The sequence below is a fragment of the Lingula anatina genome, chromosome 6 (genome assembly GCF_051362555.1).
Source record: "Lingula anatina isolate TDL-2025a chromosome 6, LinAna3.0, whole genome shotgun sequence".
Classification (NCBI taxonomy): domain Eukaryota; kingdom Metazoa; phylum Brachiopoda; class Lingulata; order Lingulida; family Lingulidae; genus Lingula; species Lingula anatina.
In genome coordinates, this window is record NC_141772.1 from 3,503,145 (window position 1) to 3,529,289 (window position 26,145).

Consider the following 26,145-nt stretch of genomic DNA (forward strand, 5'->3'; position numbering starts at 1 on the left):
AACCACTCTCCGAAGCGTCACGTTCTTACGCACTTGTTATCATTACTTTAACTGAGAATAAATAAAAACAAAATCAATCGTGTGGCATTTTATTAAGTTCACGAGAAGAATAGTTTTATACAATAGAAGTGTACGCCCTGGGAATTTTAATAATGAAATAAGCAGGGAAATTTACATATATTGTGCACATTTTCCTGAAAGCTTGCAATTTTCAATGGTTACAAAACGTCATTTTACAGTGTTCTAAAATCATAAACAATATGAGTAATTATTCGTTTAAAACAATTTTAAGACCCATCTTTCGCATATAGTCCGGGGTGTAATCTTTGCAGTTTGATAGTACAATAAAAAGTAATTTCAACAAAGATAGTCAGTTCATTGCGTAGAAAGGACGCAACTCGCTTTTGACATACGAGTAATGCATAGTCTAAAGTCAATTACTAAGTTTAGTATACAACGTATACTTGAGTTGCCTTTCATTTTTTATAGGTCTTTTTACTGAATTTTTAAACCAAATTGTGATGGTCAGTAGTGGCCAGAAAACATTCAGGCGTGTTTTACATTACATGCATTGAAGGCAAACCGATCCCCCCAAAAAAACTTCAGAACTTTACAGCCAAAGCTTATTTCTTTGTGAATAAAGCTTCTTGGACGTAGAAAGAAGATAAAGACAAGCATTCTGGTGTACGAAGTCACCCCATATAAATAACGCTGCTCCTCTTTCTTAAAATATTTGTCTTTATTTCACTTAATATGAAAAAAATAATAATTCAAATGAAAATGCGAGACAAACCATGGTTGATAGTACAATTGGAACTTACAATGCATAGACTATATTCTCTTAACTCGATGAACAAGTGACGTATTCTAACAATACAATTAACTACAAATTGCGATTCAATGTTTAATTAGCACATTTATCTTTTCTAAGTCCATTAGTCATATCATTATGCTCTGGAGTGAATCAAATTATGATAACATCAATTACCTTATTTTACAGGTAACTCGCTCGTTATCAGATAATACATCAGAAAGTATGTCTATTACACACATACCTTCACGCACGAGTATTAATTATTACGTTATAGGACCATATTTTGAGTAAAGTATTATTGTATCGGCACTTAGTCGATAATTTAAACAATATTACATAATATAATAATAAGACCAAACCAATACTCAAGTAAAATAAGGAATACCTTGGAAAGCACTGACCTTCATCTCACAAACAGAGCAAGGGCGGACCGCCGGTGCTCCTACACAAATACACAAAACAAAATTCGTATTTTTTTTTTTTTCGGACGATACATATGTCCATTCTCATGTATCCATTTTACGATACATGACACTACAAGATGAGATACATTCTTATATGAAAAGACAGCAAAGCTGTGAAACATGCAGACGCCAAATGTAATGAACACACTCAAAACATGCATACGCTTATCTGAAAATTAGAATTCGGGTGGATGATTTAATTCTCTTTACATTCTTACATTACTACTGGGTATCCTACTGCTAAAGCAAATAAAATCACACAGTCGCAAACCTGCTTATTAAAACCCGACTTTTACAAAAGTCTACAAGTTTGAACATAAGACTTGTGAGGTGCAAGATGCATAAGATTAAATGACACTTTTCGGGGACAAAATGGGCTACTGTGTCCAATTTATTTCAACGCCGCCAAAAACAGGCTCAGCCCGTGCAAGATTATAGAGCATAAAGAGACGCAAATCAGCGAGGGTTAAATTTGCCGGAAGAACAAACTGACTTTTCGAGCACAATTCATTCATCTTTCGCAGATCGAATTTACGCCATCATTATGGAAGTTTTTATATAAGCAGCCACTATGCTGAAGAACATGAAGATGCTGAGGAAAGCTGGGTTAGGGACTTCGATGAGCGGACGTGATCCGGTATCGCCCATCATTATGGAAATTTTGATATTAGCAGCCACTATGCTGAAGAACATGATCCATCATATGGATGGGGAGGAAAGCTCGGTGAGAGACTTCGAAGGAGCGGACATGGTCCGGTATCGCCCTATGGCGATAGTCAACCGGTCATGCTAAAGGAGATGACCGACCTGGTGCGCCAGCGTCGTTCTCACCTCATTATCATCGATGACTGGTCGGCGAGTCTGGAAAATAGAAGCGTATCCCAGCTTTAGAAAGGAGAGACTGAGGGGTCACATCTTCAACTTGATGTAGTCCGTATGAGCAAAATAAAATTCCTTTCACAGAAAAAGAGAGTTGTTCATAACTATACAGTAACGCGCTTTTATCATCCGTAAAAGCCCCCGTCACAGAATATTAAATGATTGAAACTGGTTATTGTTGTCAGCGTTGGATTTCTTCATAGCGATTTACACGTAACTATTTTGACCACGAACCTGGTAGGTAATATTATCGCGTTATCCGAACTAACGGTTTCCGTATTTCGAGCCCATTTCTAAATTACATGCATATCTATTTGCGCGATTCCGGACAAGGATCAAAGAATGGCGGAAGAATTGATTGTCAGGGGATGTTTAGCCAGCACTTCCGCGATTGCAGGAAATGACCAGTTTCAGTCAAATCAAAATTTAAGTATTGGCAAGATTAAAATACTGATAGAAAGAAAAAACATTAAAATATTGACAGAAAGAAAGACGAGTACCAACGAAAATACTTGGCAGATCTGACTGACCTAGTAGGCCAAAGACATATCAACCAAAAAGGGCTTTATCCAGGACAATTAGAATCCATAAACGGCTTCTTCGGATTATTTTCTGAAGTGCCTTTGTCCTGACCTCAGATTTTTTTTGGGTAAAATCCCAACTTCTACCAAAGATCATTCATCTCCAGCAGATACCCCTTCACACAAACGTGATCATCATGGAAGAGTTGATATTAGCCGTCGCTATACTGAAGCATATGCTTCATTACATTGATACGGGACTTGGAAGAGAGAAAGGTTTTGAGGGCGCGGATCTGGTCAGATACCGCCCCATGACCATCATGGTCAATACAGAATATCTAACAGACCTTGTCGACTTAGTGCGCCAGAAACGGCCCAACCTACTTATAATAGACGATTGGATACCCCAGTCGACAGCTGAATTCCTCGGACGGGACTGTATGCCCAGACCAGAGAAAGCAGTTGGTGACCTCTTAGGCCTCATGTTTATCTTCCACCAAAATATGAGTGCCCCGGTACCAGGCCAAACCACCCGCATTTACCTATGCTGTTCTAACACGTATCCAGACATTAGGGAGCAGCTCCAGAGAGCCAAAACCTTTACCCGAGACTTGGCAGTACATTTTTACAAGATAGACAGCACCCATCGCAGAGGCAATTAAGCCCGATATGCGGAAATAATTCGGGTTGCCGCCGGTGACAACCTGATGTCGCTTTCCAGGCAGGACGCCCCAAGACAACCACCCAGACGAGCCCAAAGATTGGTCTACTCTGACTGGGATGCCGAGGACAATACGCCTCTAGTCCCATATAAACACCCAGTCGGAGCCGATGAGGAATCAGAAACAGAAGAAGAGGCATGCAGCCCGATTCCCTCCGGAGCAAGACTAATTCCCGGAGGGATGGAAGAAGATGATCTTCCTGACCTGGAATAACGAACTATAAACATGGGGGACTATGTCAGCTTTTGAAGGAAAAGACTATTATTACCATTATTGTTCTTATTTTATTTTCCTCCTAACTTTTCGCCACCACCATTGATTTTTTTCTACAAATTTGCCACCATACCCCCTTCCCACCCACACACGCCTTTTTGAGAGGTATAAACCCTACAAACAAAAGAACACTCAGATGCTTGATCTTGTGTTGACGTAAAGATTAAGATTATTGCTACTGAATGAACCAGGGTAGTTTTGAGAAAATGTTACCAGACCAATTGCACAAAGCAAATTGTTAAATGCAATGAATGATGTCGATGTAATATCAAGGACTGATGACAAAGAACTTCTCCGATGAGAAGGATAATTAGTTAGACATATTATTATCAATGTTGTATTTTCAAACTATTAAACATTTACTTAAGTTTCTATATGTAGTTGAAATGACAGCAAAATGACAGCAAAATGACAGCTGTAATTAAACCAGCCGACTTAGATCAGAGCACAGATGTCCACAAGACGTATTCCAATGCAAGTTATTATTTCACTGAGAAGTTATATCTAAATGATACCTCATCAATTTACTAATGTAGTCATATCTCTAGTATATTGATGCAATACGTAATTTTAAAGCACCGTTCATTCATCTCACGCAGATACCATTTAACCAGACATAATCATCATGGAAGTTCTCATACAAGCAGCCACTGTGCTGAAGAAAATGATCCTATGGCGATAGTGAACAAGGTCATGCTAAAGAAGATGACCGACCTGGTGCCCAGCGTCGTCCTCACCTCGTTATCATCGATGACTGGTCGGCGAATCGGGAAAATAGAAGCGTATCCGAGCCACAGAAAAGAGAGAATGAGGGAGAGACATCGGGGTCACATCTTCAACTTGCTGTAGTCCGTATGAGCAAAATAAAATTCCTTTCACAGGAAAAAGGGAGTTGTTCATCACGGAAGTGTTGATACTAGCCGCCGCTATACTAAAGCTGAATGGAACTGGACAGAGACAGCGACTTTGAGGGCGCGGATCTCGTCAGATACCGCCCCATGACCACCTTAGTAAATACAGAAAACCTCTACGACATGGTCAATTTGGTACGCCAGAGAAGACCAAATCTGCTAATTGTAGATGATTGGATGCCCCAATCAACAGCCCAATTCCTGGGAAGAGATAATATGCCAAGACCAGACGAGGCGGTTGGTGACCTTTTGGGCCTCATATTTCTATTTCAACAGGGCATGAGTGATCCAATGCCAGGCCATCGAACCCGCATTCACTTGTGCAGTTCCAGCAGCTATCTAGGCATAAGAGAGCAGCTGGACAGGGCCGCCACCTTCACCAATGTCTTGGAAGTGCATTTCTACGGCAACGACGAACGCCTATCACAAAGACAGGCAAGATATGCTGCCATCATTCAAAGTGCCGCCAGTGAAACCCTGCGGTCCCCAACACCAAGAAGAAGCGCCCAGAGACTGGTTTACTCATCGGACTCTGACTGGGATGCTGAGGACAATACACCCATTGTCCCATATAAACACCCAGTCGGAGCCGATGAGGAGTCAGCATCGGAAGATGACGAGAGCTACGAACCTATCCCCCCCGGAGCAAAACTCATCCCTGCGGGGATGGAAGATGATGACGATAACGCTGATGATCTTCCAGATCTGAATTGAAGAAAGCCTAAGGGACTAGATGCAATTTTCACGAAAGACTGTGGTTGTCATTATTGTTTTATTTTCCGCATGATTTACCTTCTTACCAAACATTGATTTCTTTTTCTTTTATTTCAACAACATTGCCCAAAAGCCCCCTTCCCCCCTTTACAGTGACGCGCTTTTATCACACATAGAAGCCCCCGTCACACAACCTTTATACGAGACTTGGCAGTACATTTTTATAAGAATGACGAACACCCATCGCAGACAAGCCTGATATGCGGAATTAATTCGGGATGCCGTCGGTGACAACTTGATGTCCCTTGCCAGGCAGGAGGCCCAAATACTACCACCCAGACGAGCCCAAAGATTGGTCTACTCATCGGACTCTGACTGGGATGCCGAGGACAATACGCCTCTAGTCCCATATAAACACCCAGTCGGAGCTGATGAGGAATCAGAATCAGAAGAAGAGGCATACGGACCGATTCCCTCCGGAGCAGACTGATTCCCGCAGGGATGAAGAAGATGATCTTCCTGACCTGGAATGACGAACTATAAACATTAAGGATTATATTATTATGGAAGTTTTGATATTAGCAGCCACTATGCTGAAGAACATGGTCCATCATAAAGATGCTGAGGAAAGCCCGGTGAGGGACTACAAAGGAGCGGATATGGTCCGATATCGCCCTATGGCGACAGTGAACACGGTCATGCTAAAGGAGATGACCGACCTGGTGCGCCAGCGTCGTCCTCACCTCGTTATCATCGATGACAGGTCGGCGAGTCGGGAAAATAGAAGCGTATCCGAGCTATAGAAAGGAAAGACTGAAGGGTCACATCTTCAACTTGATGTAGTCCGTATGAGCAAAATAAAATTCCTTTCACAGGAAAAAGAGAGTTGTTCATAACTTTACAGTGACGCGCTTTTATCACACGTAGAAGCCCCCGTCACGATATTCAACATAACATCTGAATGTACCGGAGGAAGCGACGATAGAACATTAAATGATTGAAACTAGTTATTGTTGTCAGCTTTGGATTTCCTCATACCGATTTACACGTAACTATTTTGACCACAAACTTGGAAGGTAATATTTACGCGTTATCCAAAATAAAAGTATTCAACGGTGTCCGTATTTCGAGTATATTTTTTAATTTGATTCATAGCAAATTTTTGCACGGTCACTAGGCCTTATCTCCATCTGGATTCGTAGAAAAATGACACGCTATATTGTTTCAACAAACCTCTCTGATCATGTGTTGCAGAGCGGGAGCAGGTTTTTTTATGGACAAACATTCAGACCCATTTGGCGTCTGTATGTTATTACACGACAAGGTGGTTTCTAAATGAAATGGTTAAAACATAATACACATGACTAACATGATAAACATGATGTTTTTGTTAGAGAAACCCACTAGAATTTCTCGAATCCAGATACTTGAAAAAAAAAAAAAAAAAAAACTGCCCCACCCACCCTACCCCCTGGACCACTGCCCTAGAGTACCTCCAAAGTTTACAACATAATGGAGCACCTGTACTGGTTACGTAAATGTGAGAAATGGTGTAACATCTTCAAGCTTGATTGTTTTCACCATACTGCAAGGCACAAATTGAATCTCCCAGTTATCTTGCACAATTATTTGAGTTTTCATAAAAAAATCAATAAATACAAGGAAAGTGGAAAAAACAAGCCCTGCAAAAGTTGTTCGCCTTACTACAGAACTTAACGTGTACCTAGCTCTGAAAATTGTAATTACCCTGAAGATTGTGAGAACCAAGCCTCCTCGTCTCTGCCCTTGCTGCTGGTGCATAGAATTCTTTCGTCAGCTTCGAAATACGTGTTGGTACTTTGAGTCAGTTAACTCTCATCTGATTATCCGGCATTCTACGGGATTAACAAAGGTGCTTTCTGTCTGATCTTCTTCAACTGCATTGTGTTTCTGTCTGAGGGAGGTCCTCTCTTTTCACCGACACATGCATCGTTCATCTCCAACGAATTTTGAATGTTCATTTTCCTAAAAAAATATTTAAACTAATTTCAGAAGCGGGATTACAGAATTAGCGAGAAAGTAATTCTCTTTTATTCATAACGTTTACCTTTAATTTATTACACTAGCATCTAGAGCGACTCGATTTTAGCGATAAAATTCTTCAAACAAATTATCCAGAAGAAAAACGAGTCAAGGAGCACATGATAAATAGAATAGAAATATGGCTATTCAAAATTTTCTGTTCCACGCTTATTCATGCTCAAACTCTACTCTAAAACTGATAGTGATGTCAATATAAATTTCAATCTCATTTTTCCGAAGTCAATAAATGAAAATCATTGAACAAGGCAAATTACCTCTACAGTGGATACAGGTCAAATAGTGAGTGACGCTTGCACAGCATTTTCATCTCCATGGGGACAAACTTTGGTAGGCTCCATTCTCTTGTGCGATTGCTAATTAGTTTCTCTTTGGTCTTCCCAAAATAACTTTTATTATTGATAATCTCTATCTGGAAATATATAAAGTTTTAATTTATACAACTTTTTGTGATACAAAAACTATACCGCCAAATGTGAAAAGGCATGTGATTATATCCATGTATATGGTTAAGTGTCACAGGACGTCGAAATCCAAATTTCCAATATATTGATATTATCAGGAGACTTCAAAATTCTTTAAATGACCTTAACTACTGAGGTGGATCAAATGGATCAAAATAATCGAAAAAACATCTAGGACTTTGGCTGGGGCAGTAGCCACCGAATGTGTGATCCTGCCATTGAGTAGAAAACAGAAAAGCTGGTGATTATACGAGCACGTTGGAAACAAGAGAAGGCATGTTAATCTGATTGCATTCAGCGAGAGTCCCCGCGGAGTTGGATCGATCTACGTAGAACGAGAGTATGATTGGGAATGAGAGCCCTTAGGCTCTGTTCTCACAACTTTTAGATCGATCTATCACCGCGGGGAGTCTCACTAGATTACTGTCAGATAATCCCCCTTAAGTGTCCGTCCCCGCCTACTACAAGCTTTAAGGGGTAATTAACTTTCGTGTCCGCCCGGCTGACAGCTATTTAGCGTGAACCCCCAGGGAGTTAGGTCGATCCAATGTAGGTCGATCTAATCTATGAGAATGGGGTGTTAGTCTCTAGAAACGATTTACTCTTTTTAATCTTTATTGCACAAAAGACAAAGGAATTCCGATTTCAAAGTAAAAATGGCGTGTTTATTGCCCTCGGCGATAAATTTTACTCATAAAATACATGTAATAAACTTACATTAATCAAGGCAAACAAACTATCCAGGTGGCCATGTTTGTTCAGCTTTTGGTCAGTCTTTATCCCGTTTATCAGTGACACTCGTTGCCAGGCAACCATTTAGATCATCGCTCCACACGACCATCTGGAATATTAATTTCTCTTTGTTTCAATATGTCAAATTTTATTGACTCAAATTTTACTGATGATCAAAATATTGTCAGTTTCTTTTAGTTTTATGGTGAATGCATACTAGTAAACTCTAATACAACCCTAATAAAAATAAATAACAAGTGTAATGTTAGTAATTGATAGCCACGAGTGAATAAGGAGCGAGGATTTTTTGTAGAGTAACTGAGTTGATTGACATGTCCTCATTATACTTAAGCAGTGGGATCTAATGTAAATGGGGAGAAGGCCACTATAGATTGGCAGAGGTAGAAAAAGAAATGAATAATAGCGGATCAGTAATCAACTTTTTTTCCGACTTTTTTTAGCCCATATAAGGTACTTCTCGACTTCACATAATGATCTGTTGTCTGCGAAAATATCAACTGTTCTTCATTCTCATTTTCTCGTTTTTCTTCATCTTTTTAACTGAATATTCATGGGCAAAGTTTGCAACGAAGCCCTGATATTCGTTGCCAGATTCGTTGCCACTCGTTTTTTATGTACGGTCAAGTACGTGTCCCAAGAGTATCTAACGTGCGTTTATGCGTCATTTGAAGTTGAACCCTGTGATAGGTATCTAAAATCTTGATCTAACCAAGGCCCAAGAGCGTGCAATTATGTAAGCATGCATGCACGTGCGAGGCAGGTGACGCGCAGCGTTTTACCGATATCATTAAAAAGTTCTTTCTTGTCCACCGCCACCTGTCAAAAATAGGTGAATAAAAAACACACGCACAAGCAGAAGTATAAACATAGTTACTTACCATATTTTTACAATGCGGTCTCTCTAGGCCTCTTGAAGTTTGGCCACGCGAGCAAATTCCACGTTTACTCCTCCCTGTCCACAAAGGGGACTCAAGTGACAGAGAACCAGTCACACCACTGCATGCAGAGAGGGAGAACTGTTCTTATGTCAGTTGCAACAAGTAGACGGGTTTTTATAACAAGATTACCATAGATGTTGTGACGTAGCTGATAACATATGTACAGCCGAAAAGTGGTTGCCATGCAAGAAGCTGATTGGAGGACCGGATCTATGGACCCCAAAAGCCGACAGAAGCCATTGTTCGTTCCCCCTCAGTACAGTAGCAAAATTAGAAAAAAAAAAAGTGTCGAGAAGTCATTATCAGATAGCTTCATATGAAGCCAGTTTTTTCCCAACAATATTTAGAAAGGATGCACACCATTGTTTTTTTCTATCTGATTTATTTTATAATGTGTACCCCCTGCAGTAGGGTGAGGCTTCGCAGTATTTGTTTTGTTACAATTCAATGGAAAATAATCATGGAAAGTATATGATATCTGAATTCGTATATCTACCGTATTTGATGCAGCGTATGCACTTGAGCATAATTTAATTTTAATTTCATTGTCTTTTGTTCATTCTCGTCACATTAAATTTCCACGCCAAATCAAAAGTTTTTCGAAAAAAAGAAAAGATTTTCCCACTCGCGAATCATTGTTCAATCCCTTCCTGCAACTCCTGGGTAAGTTTTTTTTTTTTTTTTTTTTTTTTTTTTTACCATTCTAATTGAAGGATCATGATTTAGTTCTACATTACTAGCCAGTTATATACATGGATACCCCAGTATATTTAAACCGCCATGTTTTAATTTAACATTTCAGGAGATCAGCCCTGAGGTAAATAAAGCATTTAATTAATTAACTTGATCGCACATTATTTGAATAATGCTATAATGCAATACATCTCTTTTATCTTTCCGACAATATTGCTTGAATCGTGAACAATTTGTGTCGATCACGGCTCAGAGTTCGTTGTGTAAATGGAACTAGAAGCAGGTTACATAAGAATTATTTATCATGTGTTGCTGTTGCTGTCTCTGTTGTCTCTGTGATAAAGTTCTTGCTCAGTTGAAACTTTTTCCTTGGGATAAATGAAGTAAAGCCCGACTAGGGTACCGTTCAGAATAACACCAATTAGGTACGTAATCTGGAAAAAATAAGAAAATAAATTTAAGTGATTATGTAAACATCGAAATCAAACGCCTTTGCATTTAACATTGTTTACTAAGAAAGATAAAACTATAAAAGAACGATTATACGGTCAGAAGAATTGTTCAGGCGTTTTTTTTTTTTTTTTTTTTTTTTTTTTTTTTTTTAGCGATCGGCCTTCCGAATACTGAAGGTCGTGAATGTGTGACCTCCTACACGTCAACTTAAATGTCCATTCAGTTATTCTCTATAACTTTAATCTATCCATCTTTTCATATCCAAACACACATCATTATTTATTTATTTATTTGTTACCTCCGCCAGGGATGTTATATTTTCACCTCCATTTGCCTGCCACCAGACTTGCATAAAAATTTATTGACTTTTTTTTTTTTTTTTTTGGCTAACTTAAAAGTGATTAGATTTTGATGATGATCCATAAGTTAATTAATGGTTAATGAATAGTTAATTATTTGTCTTTGCGGAGTTCTGCGTTCTCTGAGTGCTTTTCTATAGTTCCATTTATCCATTACCTGTAGAGCCATATCCTCGGCCAGAATCCCGTAGAGCAGCCACTCCAGAGAGACCAAGAGACTCAGGCAGGACTGAGAGAAGGAGGAGAGACAGGCCGTGCTCTTACTTGTTATCACCTCCATCTGAATTCAAGTAAAAATATATATATATAACATATTACTCTCCTTCGCTTATTTTCATTGCTTTTGCCGCTACACACCATTTTATTTAATTCAACTTTAAATTGGTTTGGTGTTTCAACCTGAAATGACTTAAATCTGGAATTTTTTAATGAGAAAAAACTTTCCACATTTTTGCTAAAAATAGGGATTTTTACCACATATTTTAGACCTCAAATGCTTACCATGGAAATGAAGGGCGAGGCATCAGCTAAAATGCTTGTCGCCACGCAGGCGCTACCTGAGTAGAAGACTTGGAGCTTCAAAGTAATGGCGTAGTGCCTGTAGTATGTCCATGCTAGAAGACACACTATCACTGTAGATAGTATTTGTTTTTGCACTAAATCCTGAAATAGAATACCTGTGACATTGTAAGACACGTTAAATTCAAGGCAGAGAAAGAAAGCAAGGGAGTAGGTTACTGGTATTAATTAACAGTAACAGTATCATTGTGTCATAGACATGGATCACATTGAATTTTTTAAAGAATTTAGAACGGCCCACATACAAATAGTCTGACTGATGAAGGCTTGCCTAGCTCTTTCCCTACTTTGAGATAAGAAGAAGGTTACTGTAATAGTCTCAAGGATTATAGCTAAATAGTCTACGTGATTTCTAAACTAACATATATATACATGTATATCAGGTAATTAAAATTTTCATGTACTCACCGTGCTATGTGTATAAACATAATATACAGTTATATATACGCTCTGGCATATCAGGCCCCAAATATACACAGCCACCATTAGGCGGTCGTTGGTCAACTTGCCGTAAAACATCCAGGAGAGCGTGCTGGGATAAATAAATAAATAAATAAATAGTTAGATAATAAAAATAGCTTTATAGGCACGAAAACAACCCCTTCTTTTTCAGCATCGATCGTCCCCTTGTTTTATTTCTGCAGGCAAAAAGTGTTATCGTTAAAAGCATCATTAATATGAAATGTTTTGATTGATTGTTTATGAGGCCAGGTACTTTTATTTTAGGGGTTTTATTTTAGAGGTATTAAATAAAAATCTATCCCTCATAAGCTAAAAAGTTAACTAACTTGACGTAAACAGCTAACATTGGCAAGAAGGCACAGTCTTGTGTCGATCTTGTTTTCATGATCTTCCAACATGTTAATCTGAAAAGAGACAATAAAATCATGAAGAGGTACAATGTGCATTTACTTGAGCAAGGATATAAACATGAAGTAATTTATGACTCTCCGCAACTAAAAAAATTCTACGAAGATTCTGTATCTTTTTTTATCTTACTCGCTATTCAATAAAACAAAACTGTGCAAGGTGTGCGTTCCTTTTTTTTTTTAGCTGAACGAAAAGAACTTCGCTTTCAATCTTATCTGAATGGCATTTGTGTTATATGTATGAAATGCATTTATAATATAGCACTTACGCTCCAGTAAGAAACAATACAAAGGTACATATCGCCACGAGCCAAGCGACAAGCATAAAGAGAACGTCCCCTTCAGATTCTGGGGCCGTGACAAGACTGTCTCCCGCAGCTCCCCCTGGTGGGAGTTCAAGTTGATGGTCGTACAGCGCAGTAGGGTCGTTTTTAAAGGCGGTGTCTTGCACGTGCGCGTCTCGTGGTTGTCTCACGTGATTATGCGTCGCCAAAGAATCGTTACTATTGATATTACCCTGAAATCAATAATAAAGAATAATGAGACTTAGGCGGGATATCGAGTGAAAAATCAACGAAATACCTTTATGGCAGGTGCGAATCGAACATTATAGATTGGCTACGAGAAGCACACGCGAGTGTGGGCGTGGGGTGGGGGCAGGGCCGTAGCCTCCGGGGGGGCAGGGGGGGCAGCTGCCCCCCCTGGGATTTAGAATTTTCCACACTGGTTGGGGGACACCCCCTCCCCCCTCGGGGGCTTCGCCCCCTCGTGTCCGCTTACTGCCCCCCCCCCTGGCATATTGCTCAGGCTACGGCCCTGGGGGGGCTTCCGTTTCTTATAATTCATGAAAATGCCTAGTATTTTAAAGAAACGGTATTAGATATGCTGTACCCGGTTCCAGCTCACCGCACTCCCAACACACACACACACACACACACACACACACACACACACCTTCACATTGCCCTTACCACTGGAGGTTACAATAAAAGGGCGGTCGGCCTCATTACATCTTGACAGAGTATTACAGAAGGGGGATACTGCCCCCCTTCTCCAGCCCTGCTCACCGTTCATTTTCTCCTAATGCGCGTGAGTATCCAGGGATATCTCCGGTCAAGAAATGATCCCTGTGAGTTTCAAGTCCGGTTTGACTGGCGGATCCAGTATTTGGGGAAGAAGAGGGTCAGGGGCACTACGATAGATTTATCCGTACTGTTAGCTGTTAATGGGGGGGGGGGGGGTGTACTTAAATAGGATAGATTAACTTGCCTTGAAAGATTCTGTTAAGATTTGAGGTTTGCTAAACATATAGTCAAAGTTTGAGAAGAATTTCACTTATTCTAACCCGTAAAATAACCAGAGAGTATATACATATACGTAGCCTACCTGCGAGTGACTCCCATTCAGTCCAGCCATGTTACTGAGCCAGTGCGTTCCCCTTTACTGAACTGCACTGGTTTAATACTAGGCGCTGCCTCGTCGTGTATTGTTGAATACCATTGAATATATCCCTTTTTTATGGTTCAGTAAAAATGTATTGTTAACCCATTGAGTGAAAACATAACGTGCACACACACACACACCAGATATTAGTGCACCAATCTGAGCAGCAATTGCTGTATTATCTGCACTGTATTTTTTTTCACAGAAACTACACTGTAGTTTTCCTCGCAGGCATTGAAGTGATTAATTATTCAGTGTGATAACGGTATGTCGAGATAGAATTATATAGACTCTCAATTTTATATTGACTTACCGTAAGCCTAATGTCATTTTGTACTAGGCCTACTGGAATTTGGCCGTATTCTGTAAAATGATCTATAATATACCTTCGGGCAACGGTAAGTACCGGTATATATATGTTTTAGTGGCATATATATTTTTATGGGACCTGCTCGACAGAGAGACATTTTAGTACTGCTAGTCTACCAAATTTAATACTTGCCTATTACTGCCTATTGCTATGTGGTAAATTTACTTTACCATACTAGTAAAACTGTATAAATAGGGGCAAATGTTTATCCAGAGAATATTATATCACGTGGGTAACATAAAATTGACAAATAATGAATTTGTAATATTATTCATTTATTCATTATATTTGGGCAAAGTCGACGTCAAACTAAGCTGTATGTCTCTCTGTGGTATGCTCGTTGGTATATGGTATATGGTATATGTATGTGTGATGTGTGAGTAACTTGAATATCAAAGAACTTTCGGTGACTTCGACACACACACACACACGCGCGCATTGCACCTGAAATATCACAGCCAGTTCTCTGACACTCAGGGCTTAGTCTCTTCTACATTGCCCACAACATAGGCCCCCCCTACCACCCCATCTCCTCCTCCAACCTGCCCCTTGGAACCCCTTGCTGTAGAAATAGAAAAACGAAACGGGATAGGTTTATTTCAGTCCCAAGTAGCAAGGAGTCTAATGGAACAGTGCCTTCAAAAGAAAGTACTTGGTCTACTCTTTAAAGCTACAATCAGCCTACATTGTAAGCTTTTCTGTCAAGCTGGATATAATATTTTTTATGCCATGATTAACATTTTGAAGCGAACCAGTTCGTGGGAATATTAATATGTGGCTGCATTTATGTCTGACCCAAAAAGTGCATCTACAGGCGATGATATTTTTTATTGAACGGTTGTAATATTTTATGACTAGAATAAATACTAATATACCTTTGCATTTCGAAAAATGCACTTATTATTTCTGGTCGATTAATTAGCCGAAACATAGCCTGTTCATCAACAGATGGGCATCCTCTCTCTCTTTTCCTTTTCCCGTTTGTTTTTAACATATAAGGAAACAACTAGCTTGAACTTCCCCATATATGCAAATTGTCTTTATACAAACTGACCAATCTCATAGTGACCTTTTGTTTTCACTGTCTATTTCAAAATGTATAGGCCTAGTGAGAGAACCCCCGCCCCGCAGTTTTGTCAGCTGTGAATGTAGCTTCTTTTGCCGCATCCACGCATCTGCCCTCTATTGGATAATTTTGTAACCTCTTCGGCCATATTTAAATCAGAGGTAGGCAGGGTTCTTAGAGCCTGATACAAATCCACTGATATCTTGCATTTGACAAAACATCCACAATTCCTGCACACTCAGATATAACCGTGTAGCATTTTACCGTATATTTTAATTTGCAGAAAATCTACAAGCATCTCCATAAGTTTGTATTGTACTATCTACGAAAACTGTCTTAAAACATAGATACAGATGTGGCTTTTTTTACTCACCTCTTGATGCACGAGCCGCACATTGCCAAAAGTCAAGCAATTTTTACTTCTTTTAAGATACGTTTTGGCAAAATCAAACGGTCCGTTTGAAATCCCTACACCTCTGCTCTTGTCACCTTATCCACTGTTAGAAGCATGCATAATTTCTAACAACGATTCAACTCCATTCTTATTCATTTAGTTACATGTAATATAGAGGGTGCGAATAGGAGTGTGAGAGGCAAAATACGTGGACTAAAAATTGTATATAGAACAAGGGGGCATCTTAGTCTGCTACACTACAGCCTGAGTGTCTGACTTTCTGTCTGAGCTATTTAGATGGACAAGACCATTCAATCCAATAAATCACATCCAAAAACACTCATCATTTTACAGGTACTGAAACTTATAGCAATGACTCAGCTTTTAACATCAGTTTTTCATTCTTTTCCCCCCTAGATATCTGGGGCCCTGTTGACAAACATCCCAACATGGCAAAGTCAAAGAACCACACCGCTCACAACCAAGGTAAGTAGACTCGTGTAGAAAACAAGTCCTGTACCAGTCTCTTTAAGCTATGCTAATAGAACAGCTAATAGTACAAGTTGTATTAAAATGCACAGTGGCCCTAAATGCAGAGATGAGATTTTTCCATCTTATCAGCATATGTCTGACTTTTTGGGACCCAAAAGTCTCATTGGGCTAGTTGGCTTCCCAGACCCCATGTCATATTTTTCTGACATTTCACTAAATGTCCTGTATGTGTCCAATTACAGTCAAACTGAAGTCGGGCCAGTAAAATTTTGTTCATTAAATTTTTGCGACTGTTTCTGCTGTGATTCTTAGCCCTAAAGTGACGCCAGGTTAAAAAGGATTTGGTACAGGCTGGATCTATTGTATCCATGTCAATAATTAGAAAGAAAGAAATATGGGCCATTGATATAGTAGACTGATATTGTTGTAATTTTTTCACTCATTTATTCTCAAGTGTACCAAACACAGTTGTAAGATAAATATTATTATAAATTTATGTGAAAGATCATATTAATTATTAGCAATCAGAATGTTGCTTTAAATATGGTGATAATGATAATATTTCTAAAGAAGTTATGTATTTTATTTGCAGAGCGAAAAGATAGACGTAACAAGATCAAGAAGCCTAGTCGCCAGAGATACCCATCTCTTAAAGGGGTAAAGTGCTTTAAAATCACTATTTCATACTTAAATACCAATATAATATCCAAAAGTGTTGACAGAATAATGATCCATAAACCTGTTTTTGTGTTATGAGTTTCTATTTTTTGAGTTGCTTTCTCAGTGGAGTAGTCTGGTGAATTAGTGTTGTAGCAGTGAAAATGGGACTTTAGACCTGGAAAACAGGGTTAATAATAGTAATAGTCTTAGTGTTCTAGATTGGGTATATTGAAATTTCCAGGACAAAATCATAAAGGTTTAAGGACATTGTATGCCTTTTAAGGGATTTGTTAAGTTGGCACTCAAAGCAATACGACCTGGTTTTTCATCTTGTTTTCTTATTGATGCATATGCTTACACATACTTCTGACATTCTTCCGGTTTTTAACTTAAATTGTGATATACCTGACTCTAAACTCACGAGGACAACTTTGAAAAAAATGAATAGAATGATATAGTTTTAAAAGGACGGGTGGAAGTAGACTTGAAATTAAAATGAACAGTATATTACTTAAATATGAATTCTCAAACAATCACAAATATTTGGTGATATAAAAACAGAGGAATCAAAGGGTTGTTTGTTCTCATTTTCCAGGTTGATCCAAAGTTTCTGAAGAACATGCATTTTGCCAAGAAACACAACGTGAAGCACCCCAAGCCCAAGGCATAGACCACCCCATAGACTGTAATATAAAGACACTGTACAAATGGGACTTGTTATAATCTGTGAGGCGAAGGACTTTGACGATCTGGTAACATCAGTGTACTGTTCCACTGTGTATGTAGAGATACACATAAATGGATACACATCAAGATTGCCATTGTTCGAAGAAATTTGAAAGGCAAAGAAAAAAAAACTGAATAAATGGTTCTAAGTGTAACAACCTGAACTGTTTCCTGTTATTTGGTGTGTAAGTTATGTGTAGCCCTAATACACTTAAGTGTTACTTACGGGATACCCTGGAGAAGGGGCTGGGTGGGGTGTTGGGGGGGGGGGGTAACAAAAGACGTTTAGACCAAAAGTTGGTGTAAATGTAGAACAAGAATTTAGTCGGTAGTGGTTGAATTAAATGAAATTTGGCAACTTTTTAATATTTTTCAAAAAGTGGCTAATGCTTTAGTGGACCAGTGCATGTTTAGTCTAAATGTGGCAACCAACTCTTTAAGTCCAAGTTAATTTGTTTGAGAATCCTGGGAGGTTATAATTATTCAATTATCAAATTTGGGACAATTCCGTGGTAGTGTCTTTCTTTACTTATACTCATTGACGTGTCCTATATTTAACATTGACATTCAGAAGAACTACAAGTACCACAGAATTTCCTAGGGTAATTTCCTGAGCATTGATGAGATCTGGATCTAATAGAACCTGTGGCAGAAATAGCCTCACTTTGCATAATATCAGAAGAAAATTTAATCTGCGACCTTCTGACGTGCTCGATGTGGCTGCGCCATCAGAAAAAAAAAAAATGATTTTGATACTGTAGCAGCTTAAACTGATGGTAGCTTTACCATGTCACATACTGTGATAAAGGTAAATGATGGGCATGTTTGAAAATGTCCAAAAGACTTGTTTTTGTGTCTATCCTGCAAAGCTAATTATTTTGCCCAATTCAAACCTCAAAAATGAAAAAATACACACAAATTTTAGTTCCTGATATCTGCAATTTCCCTTCTGAAATGTCAGTTTTTGTGTCCATCCTGCAAAGCTACTTATCTGTTTGCCAAATTCATGCCTTAAAAATGTAAAAAAGAAATTCAGAAGTTCCTGATGTCAGCAATTTCCTTTTGAAATGTCAGGCAGGCTATGGTGGTCAAAATGCCTGATCAGCCATTTTAAACTGATCTTTTAGAACTTGTAACCTCAAATCCAAGTACTAGTAGAGAAGTGGGTCCAGCAATGATTCTCTTGCGGAAGATTACTGTTATTTTCTTGAAGAAAATTAGATTTGGAGGGAAAATTTGGTATAGCTTAGTGTTAATTGTCATCTGAGCCAGTATTGTTTTGAACAGGTATGCTGAACTGAGGAAAACACAGACTTGATTTCAACATTTCTTGGAATAATTGAGGAATGTGTTGTAGCATATCGTGGAACCTAACTGGTTGTGACCCAAGGAAGATTGCTTGCCAATTGTGGTAGTTGGGATGGTACTCCATGCACAATGGGATGTGATTTGACCATAAAGCCTTTAAAAAAAATGCAAGCTTGCTTCATTTGTGTGGGAGTTTGAGGAGGGGGAGGTGGGATGAGTTGGCATTTTTAGAGTGATTCAAAGTGAAATAAAGAAATTTGACAAATTTACTACTAGTACATAAAACTATTGAAAAGGAATTCGGTTATGTTCTTGTTATATTTGTACTAAAAAAAAAAAAAAAAATCCTGGTCTAGCTACTGAAAAAGATTGGCTGTCAATTAAGACTTTAACTGTTAATTGATATAAAAGTTACTTATATTAGTTTCCAAGTAATCTTACATTGTGTGAAATAATTTAAATAGATAATAGATTTGTCAGAAAACGAAGCAGACCTGTATATAATACATCTTAATGGCACTTCCCTTGGGCATTTACACCTTTTATATCCCACGTCATTCAAATAAAAAATGTAAATAGCCTGATCATTTCTCGTTACTACAATACTTGGAAAGCAATGTCTCCTATTTGAACTCACATGGATTACTCGTTATCCTAAAAAGTCTGTCAAGGACAAAATTTTCCAGTTGGACTTTTTTTTCCTTCGTAGTCTGAATTTAAGTCTTTTACTAGACTTTTGCCAAAATCAAGCCTTTACTTTTGATAAAAGTGTTCTACCTTTTTCATAACTTCTGCTCCATTGTCCCTTTTCCCTAGGAAAAAAAAGATTGAGTATATTTATTTATTTATTTATTGCTTTTAGCTCAACTGCCCATGAATACCTTAAAAGGATGTCTTTACTGTAGCTTTTTTCTATATATACTGGCTGCTTCCCATATGTTCTGTGTGATAATGGCAGATCATCAGTTTTCCATGTTATACAGAGGGTATATTTTCTGCATGCCAATCATCCTCTTGAGATTTAATATAGATTATGATATATGAGCCTGATTTGATTTATTTCTTATCTTCATTAGCTGTTATATACCAAAATTATTCAGTCTTTTCAGTGGGGAAAATTTGTGTATTTTACAGATACTGTCTTTTTTAAGTGATAAATTCTTAAAAGTAGGACATTTCTGTTGAGTTGTAGCAACAAGACTGAAAAGCAGGCTACCTTATAGTTCTATTCTAAACAGTAAAAAACACAATGTTACAGAGAAATATATTTTTATTAATTTTCAAAATGATGTATCTGAAAGATTGATAATTCGATAATTTTTCTCTATTTAAAAAAGTCAACACTGTAGTTGATATACATTTTTCCTGAAGTATTTCGCAGCGGATGTCGAGCACAAAAGATCCTGATGTAGCATTCCTCGCATACGCATGTCATGCATGAATGCGAGTTGTTCCAAACCCAAGTCTATTGTCCTCTATCTTGACACTAAAGCATAAGCCAGCATATGGAAACCCCAAACAGTGTTTTGCAATGATGTTTTGATCACATTCGCCTTCTGGATCGTGCTGCATCTGTAAAGTTATACCATGGTCGGTATTTGGAACAAAAGCCCCAAGACGTGGTGTATCTTGCATGCGTACAAGTCTCACTTGAAAGTCAGCCGCTCCTTCTTTTTGTCATTTGGTGTTGACATCACCATAGGTATATATTACATATAGTTTTCGGATGAGTGACTCAGTGTGTATTTCAATATTAAGTGAAGTTAACTCCTTCTGAAACACCTACACACATTTCTTATATGACATTGTGTAAGGAAATAATCTCTGTTTGCCATCTTTTTGTCATCTGCTAAAGTAACTGGCCTGCACTTGTATCCTGTGCATGTTCTAAATATTACAGAAGTGAAATTTGTTTAATGTCTTAGCAAGAGAGGTTCATTTGTCTACAAAGAGAAAGTTCAAGAAGTCAAAGTCCTGTTTATAATCTCCAAAGATTTTTTTTAAAATTCAAAGTGGGGGGGGGGGGGGGGTATAATTTGCATTTAGTATGATTCACACTTTCCACAACTTTATTATTTTAGTGATGCAAAACAATATAATCAGGGTGCTTGTGGAGTGCCACTTAGGGCCAAATGGGGGCCAACTTCTTCATTTTCACACCTCTGTATGCGCACATCTATTGGATTGATGGAGGTACGTGAAGAAACTCGGGTTGGTTTACATAGACCACATCACTGTTGTTACTGCCTGTCCTCCAAATTGAATCCATTCTCGATATCAGTACAGTCTTTGTTTCATTTGAACTCAGTGTGTACGTACTGGGTTAGACTGGGTTTCCACAGATTTAGTGTGATCCATCTGGATCGACCTAACTCCCTGGGGGTTCACGCTAAATTGCTGTCAGCTTCCAAGAGACGAGTGCGCACAAAAATTAATTACCCCCTACAGCTTTTAGTAGGCGGGACAGACATTTAAGCCGGTCAGGCTGACAGCAATCTAGTGAGACTCCCCAGGGGATAGATCGATCTAAATATCTGTGGGAATGGTCTCTTAGGCTCTATCTACATGGAGTGGTACAGTTTAGTGACAAATGCCCTCAGCACACATGTACTGATGTACTTTGAGAGATTCACAACTAAATAGTGTGGCTATTACCTAAGAGAGTCGCCTAATAGAAGCTCCACTCTCGAAACAGCCAATGCATCAAATTCTGCCAGAACAGTATGAAGCAAACTTGAGATTCTGAGCCAATTCAGAACAGTGCACTAACAGATCTGTGGATCAAATATGACCATGCACTGACTTAAAATATTGCCACTTAATTCCCTATTAAACTGAAGAGATTACCCGGCGGGGATCACACAGCAAGCATTCAAGTTGGACGGCCATATTTGATCCGCGAGTCTGTTAGCGCGCTGTATTGAATGTGCTCTGCAAAACCCACTGTGGTGTAATTACGTCTTGAAACCTCTCAAAGTGTACTGGTAAAGTCTGTACCGCTTGGTGTACCGCTTGGTGTGAAAAAGGCCTAAGTACGCACGTACTAGAAAAGTATGTTCGTACTAATTAAACTATAATATCGTTTTTTTTCTTTGCATCTCGCCTTGACAGGATTCCATATGGCACCTTGCCTTGGCAGTTTGACTATCTGCCATGGCAAGAATCCAACTGGCATCTTTCCCATGTGAACTGGCTAAATTCCAGTGGATTGTCATCAAGATTGTGGCAATATAATCATGTTATTTTTTTTTTATTTATTTTTTTTTTTTACAATAGAGAGTGGTATTGATTTTATTGATGTTAGGGTATGCACACTGACATCATAAACTTTGGCTGGAGTTGTGTTTTTTCAAACCTTTCTTGCGTCATCACAAGAATCGAACTTCAGGGATACCTTTGTCATTCCGTAACAGTAAACTTTGTAATATTATCATTTTATGTTTTATCTATTGATTCCAATACGTGGTTTAATCAATTATAGAAGAAATTGCATGAAGATATTAATTTCCCTCTTCTTATGACGTATATGTAACATGATGCAGACCTGATCCGGTTTATTTTTAATTTTTTGTTTTATTTTTATTACAATGTACATGCATATAAGTGACATTATAAAGATGAGAGATATGATGTCCATAATCATACGTGCCCATTGTAAATGAAATTGAGACTTTACTTGTCCCTGTACTTGGATTGAATGATTTATGCCATTTGTAATTCAATAAATGTTTTAAATGACTTTCTGTTGAAGTCACTTCAACTTCCTAGTGTTAATTTTTTTAAAGAGGTATCATTTCACATGAAATTGCTTCTCAACACACTAAAAGAAGCCCCACCATTTTGTTGCAGATCAATTGAGTCATGGGAACAATTGCAAATAAATAAAATAATTCAATAAAATAATAAAAATGATAAATACTTTAATGCATGTCAAATCTCTCTCTCTCTCTCTCTCTCTCTCTCTCTCTCTCTCTCTCTCTCTCTCTCTCTCTCTCTCTCTCTCTCTCTCTCTCTCTCTCTCTAAAATATTAATAGATGTAGAGGAACAATATTTATCTGCTGAAGGATGTCCAGTCATATCAGTGTTTGTATAAACAGTCAAATGATCTTAATGATAACTATGACGTCTTTCAAGTAAGATGGACCCCAGTGAAGGCTATCATTAACCTAAGGTGGTGGCCTGATATCAAGATAGTGAACATCCGCTGACTGATGGGGCCATCGTATGGCTGAAAGAGTTGTTTGGAGAAAAATTGAGAAAAAAAAGTACATTTTCAGGGGTGTAGCCAGAGATATTTTGTCTTCCAAAAGATCTTCGTCGATCCATCCTCCATTTTTGACCATCTTTTGACAGAAAAAATTAAATACCCGTCAATCTAAACTTTAAAATCTGACCATCTTCCAGAAGACCCAGGGATCCGCCCCTGATTTTGGTGCTTCAAAATGGGAAAGAAAATGGTTGTCAAAAAGTCGTTCTGTTTAGTTTGTGTGTGAATATAACAGGTTTGATTTTAACCTTTAAGTATGGATCTGTTGTTTGATGAATGCATGCTCTGTTTTTCAAATACTTTCACTGATTTTTCTGTTTCTTAACTTGGATTTTTCAGCACATAAGGGGAAAAATTCAATATTATTCATATTCTCACATTAAAATTTTAGTCATTATGTACATTTTGAAACATAAGTAATGTCAAACAGAAAGTTAGGGAAATTCTACGCGTGTGATCTTTCGACTTTCAGTGATCTGATATTTGTACTTTGATATGAAAGAAATGTTGTATGTAAAAGTGGGGGAAATTAAATACCATAAGACTGGTATAGTCATGATTAATTTATTTTTTGCGATATTTAAGAAATGCCATGTTTCAAAAAAGAAAGTAGCACTGTATAATTTATCGAAAGTGAATTTTTTGAAAAGGTCAAAGAATTTTTGACAATTTATTAATACTCCTAGTAATTGTTGTAATTCTTTTAGTAGTTTAAATATGTCTAGTTTGTAAAAATCAACGTCATTTCAATTCGGCTCTAGCTATAAAAAGCATATGTATTTATTTATGAGCATTTACAGGAAAAAAAATGCAATTTAAAGATAATTATCTCCCGCTGTATGCTAAATATAAAAGATAATAAGGCAACACATGGATGTTTATCTGTAGAAAATTATCACCTGTGCATCTTCAAGGTTGCATGTACAAAAACAAGGGCAATGCCAGGGTCGCAGCAAATGTTGATATGCCCAGTCATTTTCTATGTAGATAAAATCATTGCGTAGGAGGAGAGGGGGATGACCCTTATAAAAAAATTATATGATATACTCAAGTGATCAGTAAAAAGAGGGGATGGTTATTGTCCATTTTGTTATACCAAAGGATAGGGGAGGGGGAGAGAACCAAATAAGCATTAGTATTTACATAAAGGTCAGTCTACTGGAAACTGTTGCACATATTGTAGTGGCCCTCAGTGGACCACAGATTCAAAATTGATTTTGCTCTTTGGTGCAAGGAAATCCTGTTTCTTTGCTCCGTCTGAAGTGCCGCTATTACTGTTACAGAAATGTATTTGTGTTCCACTTGAGCACAAATGCTTGCATGATTGTAATAGCAAACCAAATTATTATTTTTTTTTATTGCATATCTCAAAAAAGTACAGATCTCAACAAAAAATACAAAATTGATAAATAACTAAATAAAAATCACTCTCACTCACTCTCTCACTCACTCACTCACAAAGAGACAAACCAAATTATACCGAATATAGGATTTTGAACCAAACGGGCTAACCCAAGATAACCCAAAGTGTCATCACTTGGAGTTGAGGATACTATTAGGGTTTTGCCAAAAACTCCTTATTTACTGCCTTATGCCCAATCTTTTGGATAACAGATACATCTTCAGTGTTCAGTGACTAAATTAACATTTACACACGTGTCATCTTACACGTGATGTCGGAAATTTGGGACAACAATTGAATAATCAGTTTCTCAAATTTCTCCATTACATAAGCACCCACACACACCGTTTCACCGCCATTTTAATGACACCATTTAGTACTCCAAAACCTTGCCAGTAATTTTATTAAAAGACCTTGTTCAGATCTTATCATAATCACTGACAAGACAAAATAATGCCTTTGTTTAATGGAAATTTGTATTTAAGAGCTCATAACTGTATAACAAAAACAATGTAACCAAAATGATGTCATGGGATTGAAGCCCATAGACTTGTGGTCAACTATTTTTGTGATAAAACCTAGTTCAGGGATGAAGTTAAGCCCCATACCGAACACTTTCTCACCTCAAAACAGAAAGGTGTTAAATTGTCGATAAAAGCTTTGAGTGGCCTGTGCTTATACATAGCAATGAGAAATACAAATAATATATTGAAATCCACGGAAATGTGGAATGAACTACTGTCAGGAATACAACAGTAATCATGCGAGGAACTGCTTATTTGATTCTCTCACCATTGTGGCCTAACACTTCTTAATTTATTAAGTTTTGTTTCCATTATGTGATATTAGGGTTTTTCTGGCTTTTAAAAGCATTATCCATATCTCATGTTTGCTTTCGGGGAAAATAAGAAGAAAAAACTTGCAAGTATATAATAATATATATTAAAAGCACAGCTGTTGGTAACTCATTTTCTAGGGAAAAACTCCTGCAAATATGTAATGGAAGTTAAAATTGTGATGTGCGTTGCTAAGAGTGGGAGACAAAGCAGGCGACAGTAATAGTGCTTAGTTCTCACATTGACAAATAGGAGATCTTTGGTTTAGTATTTTGAGAAGAAATACATTCTATTTTTTTTTCTTACTGTTAGTCATCAGTTCTGTAGGAGAAAGTCATGTTATCTTGCAGGTATAGCTAGGCTGTGTAGCATCCTTTAGGTCTCGATGATGAATGGCAGTATATAAGTCCATATATATTAATGTAATACATAGGCACGGTAATGGACATAGTCATTGTTTTTTCTTTATTAATCTCTCTCTCTTTTTTCTTGATATTGTTAAAAATATTTCTTTTTTTCATAGAAATCAGGTACATGTGTCCTCATAAATATATGCACAATCAAGTTTCATAAGATGTGTTGCCACATTTTTAGCTCTCTTCAAGATTTACTCATGGTCTCAGCTTTTCTCCATAATTAGAAACCTGCATGGGCAAAGACGTGAAAACGTGTACTAAAAGTTGATTTTCGTGACT

At 37.9% G+C, this 26,145-nt stretch overlaps 2 protein-coding genes and 1 long non-coding RNA gene across 3 annotated transcripts; 2 read left to right on the plus strand and 1 right to left on the minus strand.

Moving 5' to 3' along the window:
* Positions 1–718: 718 nt before the first annotated feature.
* LOC106167154 (sugar transporter SWEET1) lies at positions 719–14,704 on the minus strand. Its single transcript, XM_087016335.1, has 10 exons — positions 13,872–14,704; positions 12,755–13,002; positions 12,405–12,482; positions 12,025–12,148; positions 11,539–11,700; positions 11,195–11,317; positions 9,473–10,659; positions 8,559–8,682; positions 7,635–7,789; positions 719–7,302 (listed from the first exon to the last, which is right to left on the minus strand). The coding sequence occupies exons 1-7, from the start codon at positions 13,899–13,901 to the stop codon at positions 10,528–10,530; spliced, it is 897 nt and encodes a 298-aa protein (XP_086872461.1). The 5' UTR covers positions 13,902–14,704; the 3' UTR covers positions 719–7,302; positions 7,635–7,789; positions 8,559–8,682; positions 9,473–10,527.
* Positions 14,705–15,436: 732 nt separating this feature from the next.
* Positions 15,437–17,800, plus strand: LOC147761012 (large ribosomal subunit protein eL29-like). Its single transcript, XM_087016336.1, has 4 exons — positions 15,437–15,525; positions 16,176–16,244; positions 16,843–16,907; positions 17,506–17,800. Exons 2-4 carry the CDS (start codon positions 16,208–16,210, stop codon positions 17,578–17,580), a joined length of 177 nt encoding a protein of 58 aa, XP_086872462.1. The 5' UTR covers positions 15,437–15,525; positions 16,176–16,207; the 3' UTR covers positions 17,581–17,800.
* Positions 17,801–17,907: 107 nt separating this feature from the next.
* LOC147761013 (uncharacterized) lies at positions 17,908–22,682 on the plus strand. Its single transcript, XR_015335310.1, has 2 exons — positions 17,908–21,137; positions 22,056–22,682. It is a non-coding gene; the product is annotated as an uncharacterized LOC147761013 (long non-coding RNA).
* Positions 22,683–26,145: the final 3,463 nt, after the last annotated feature.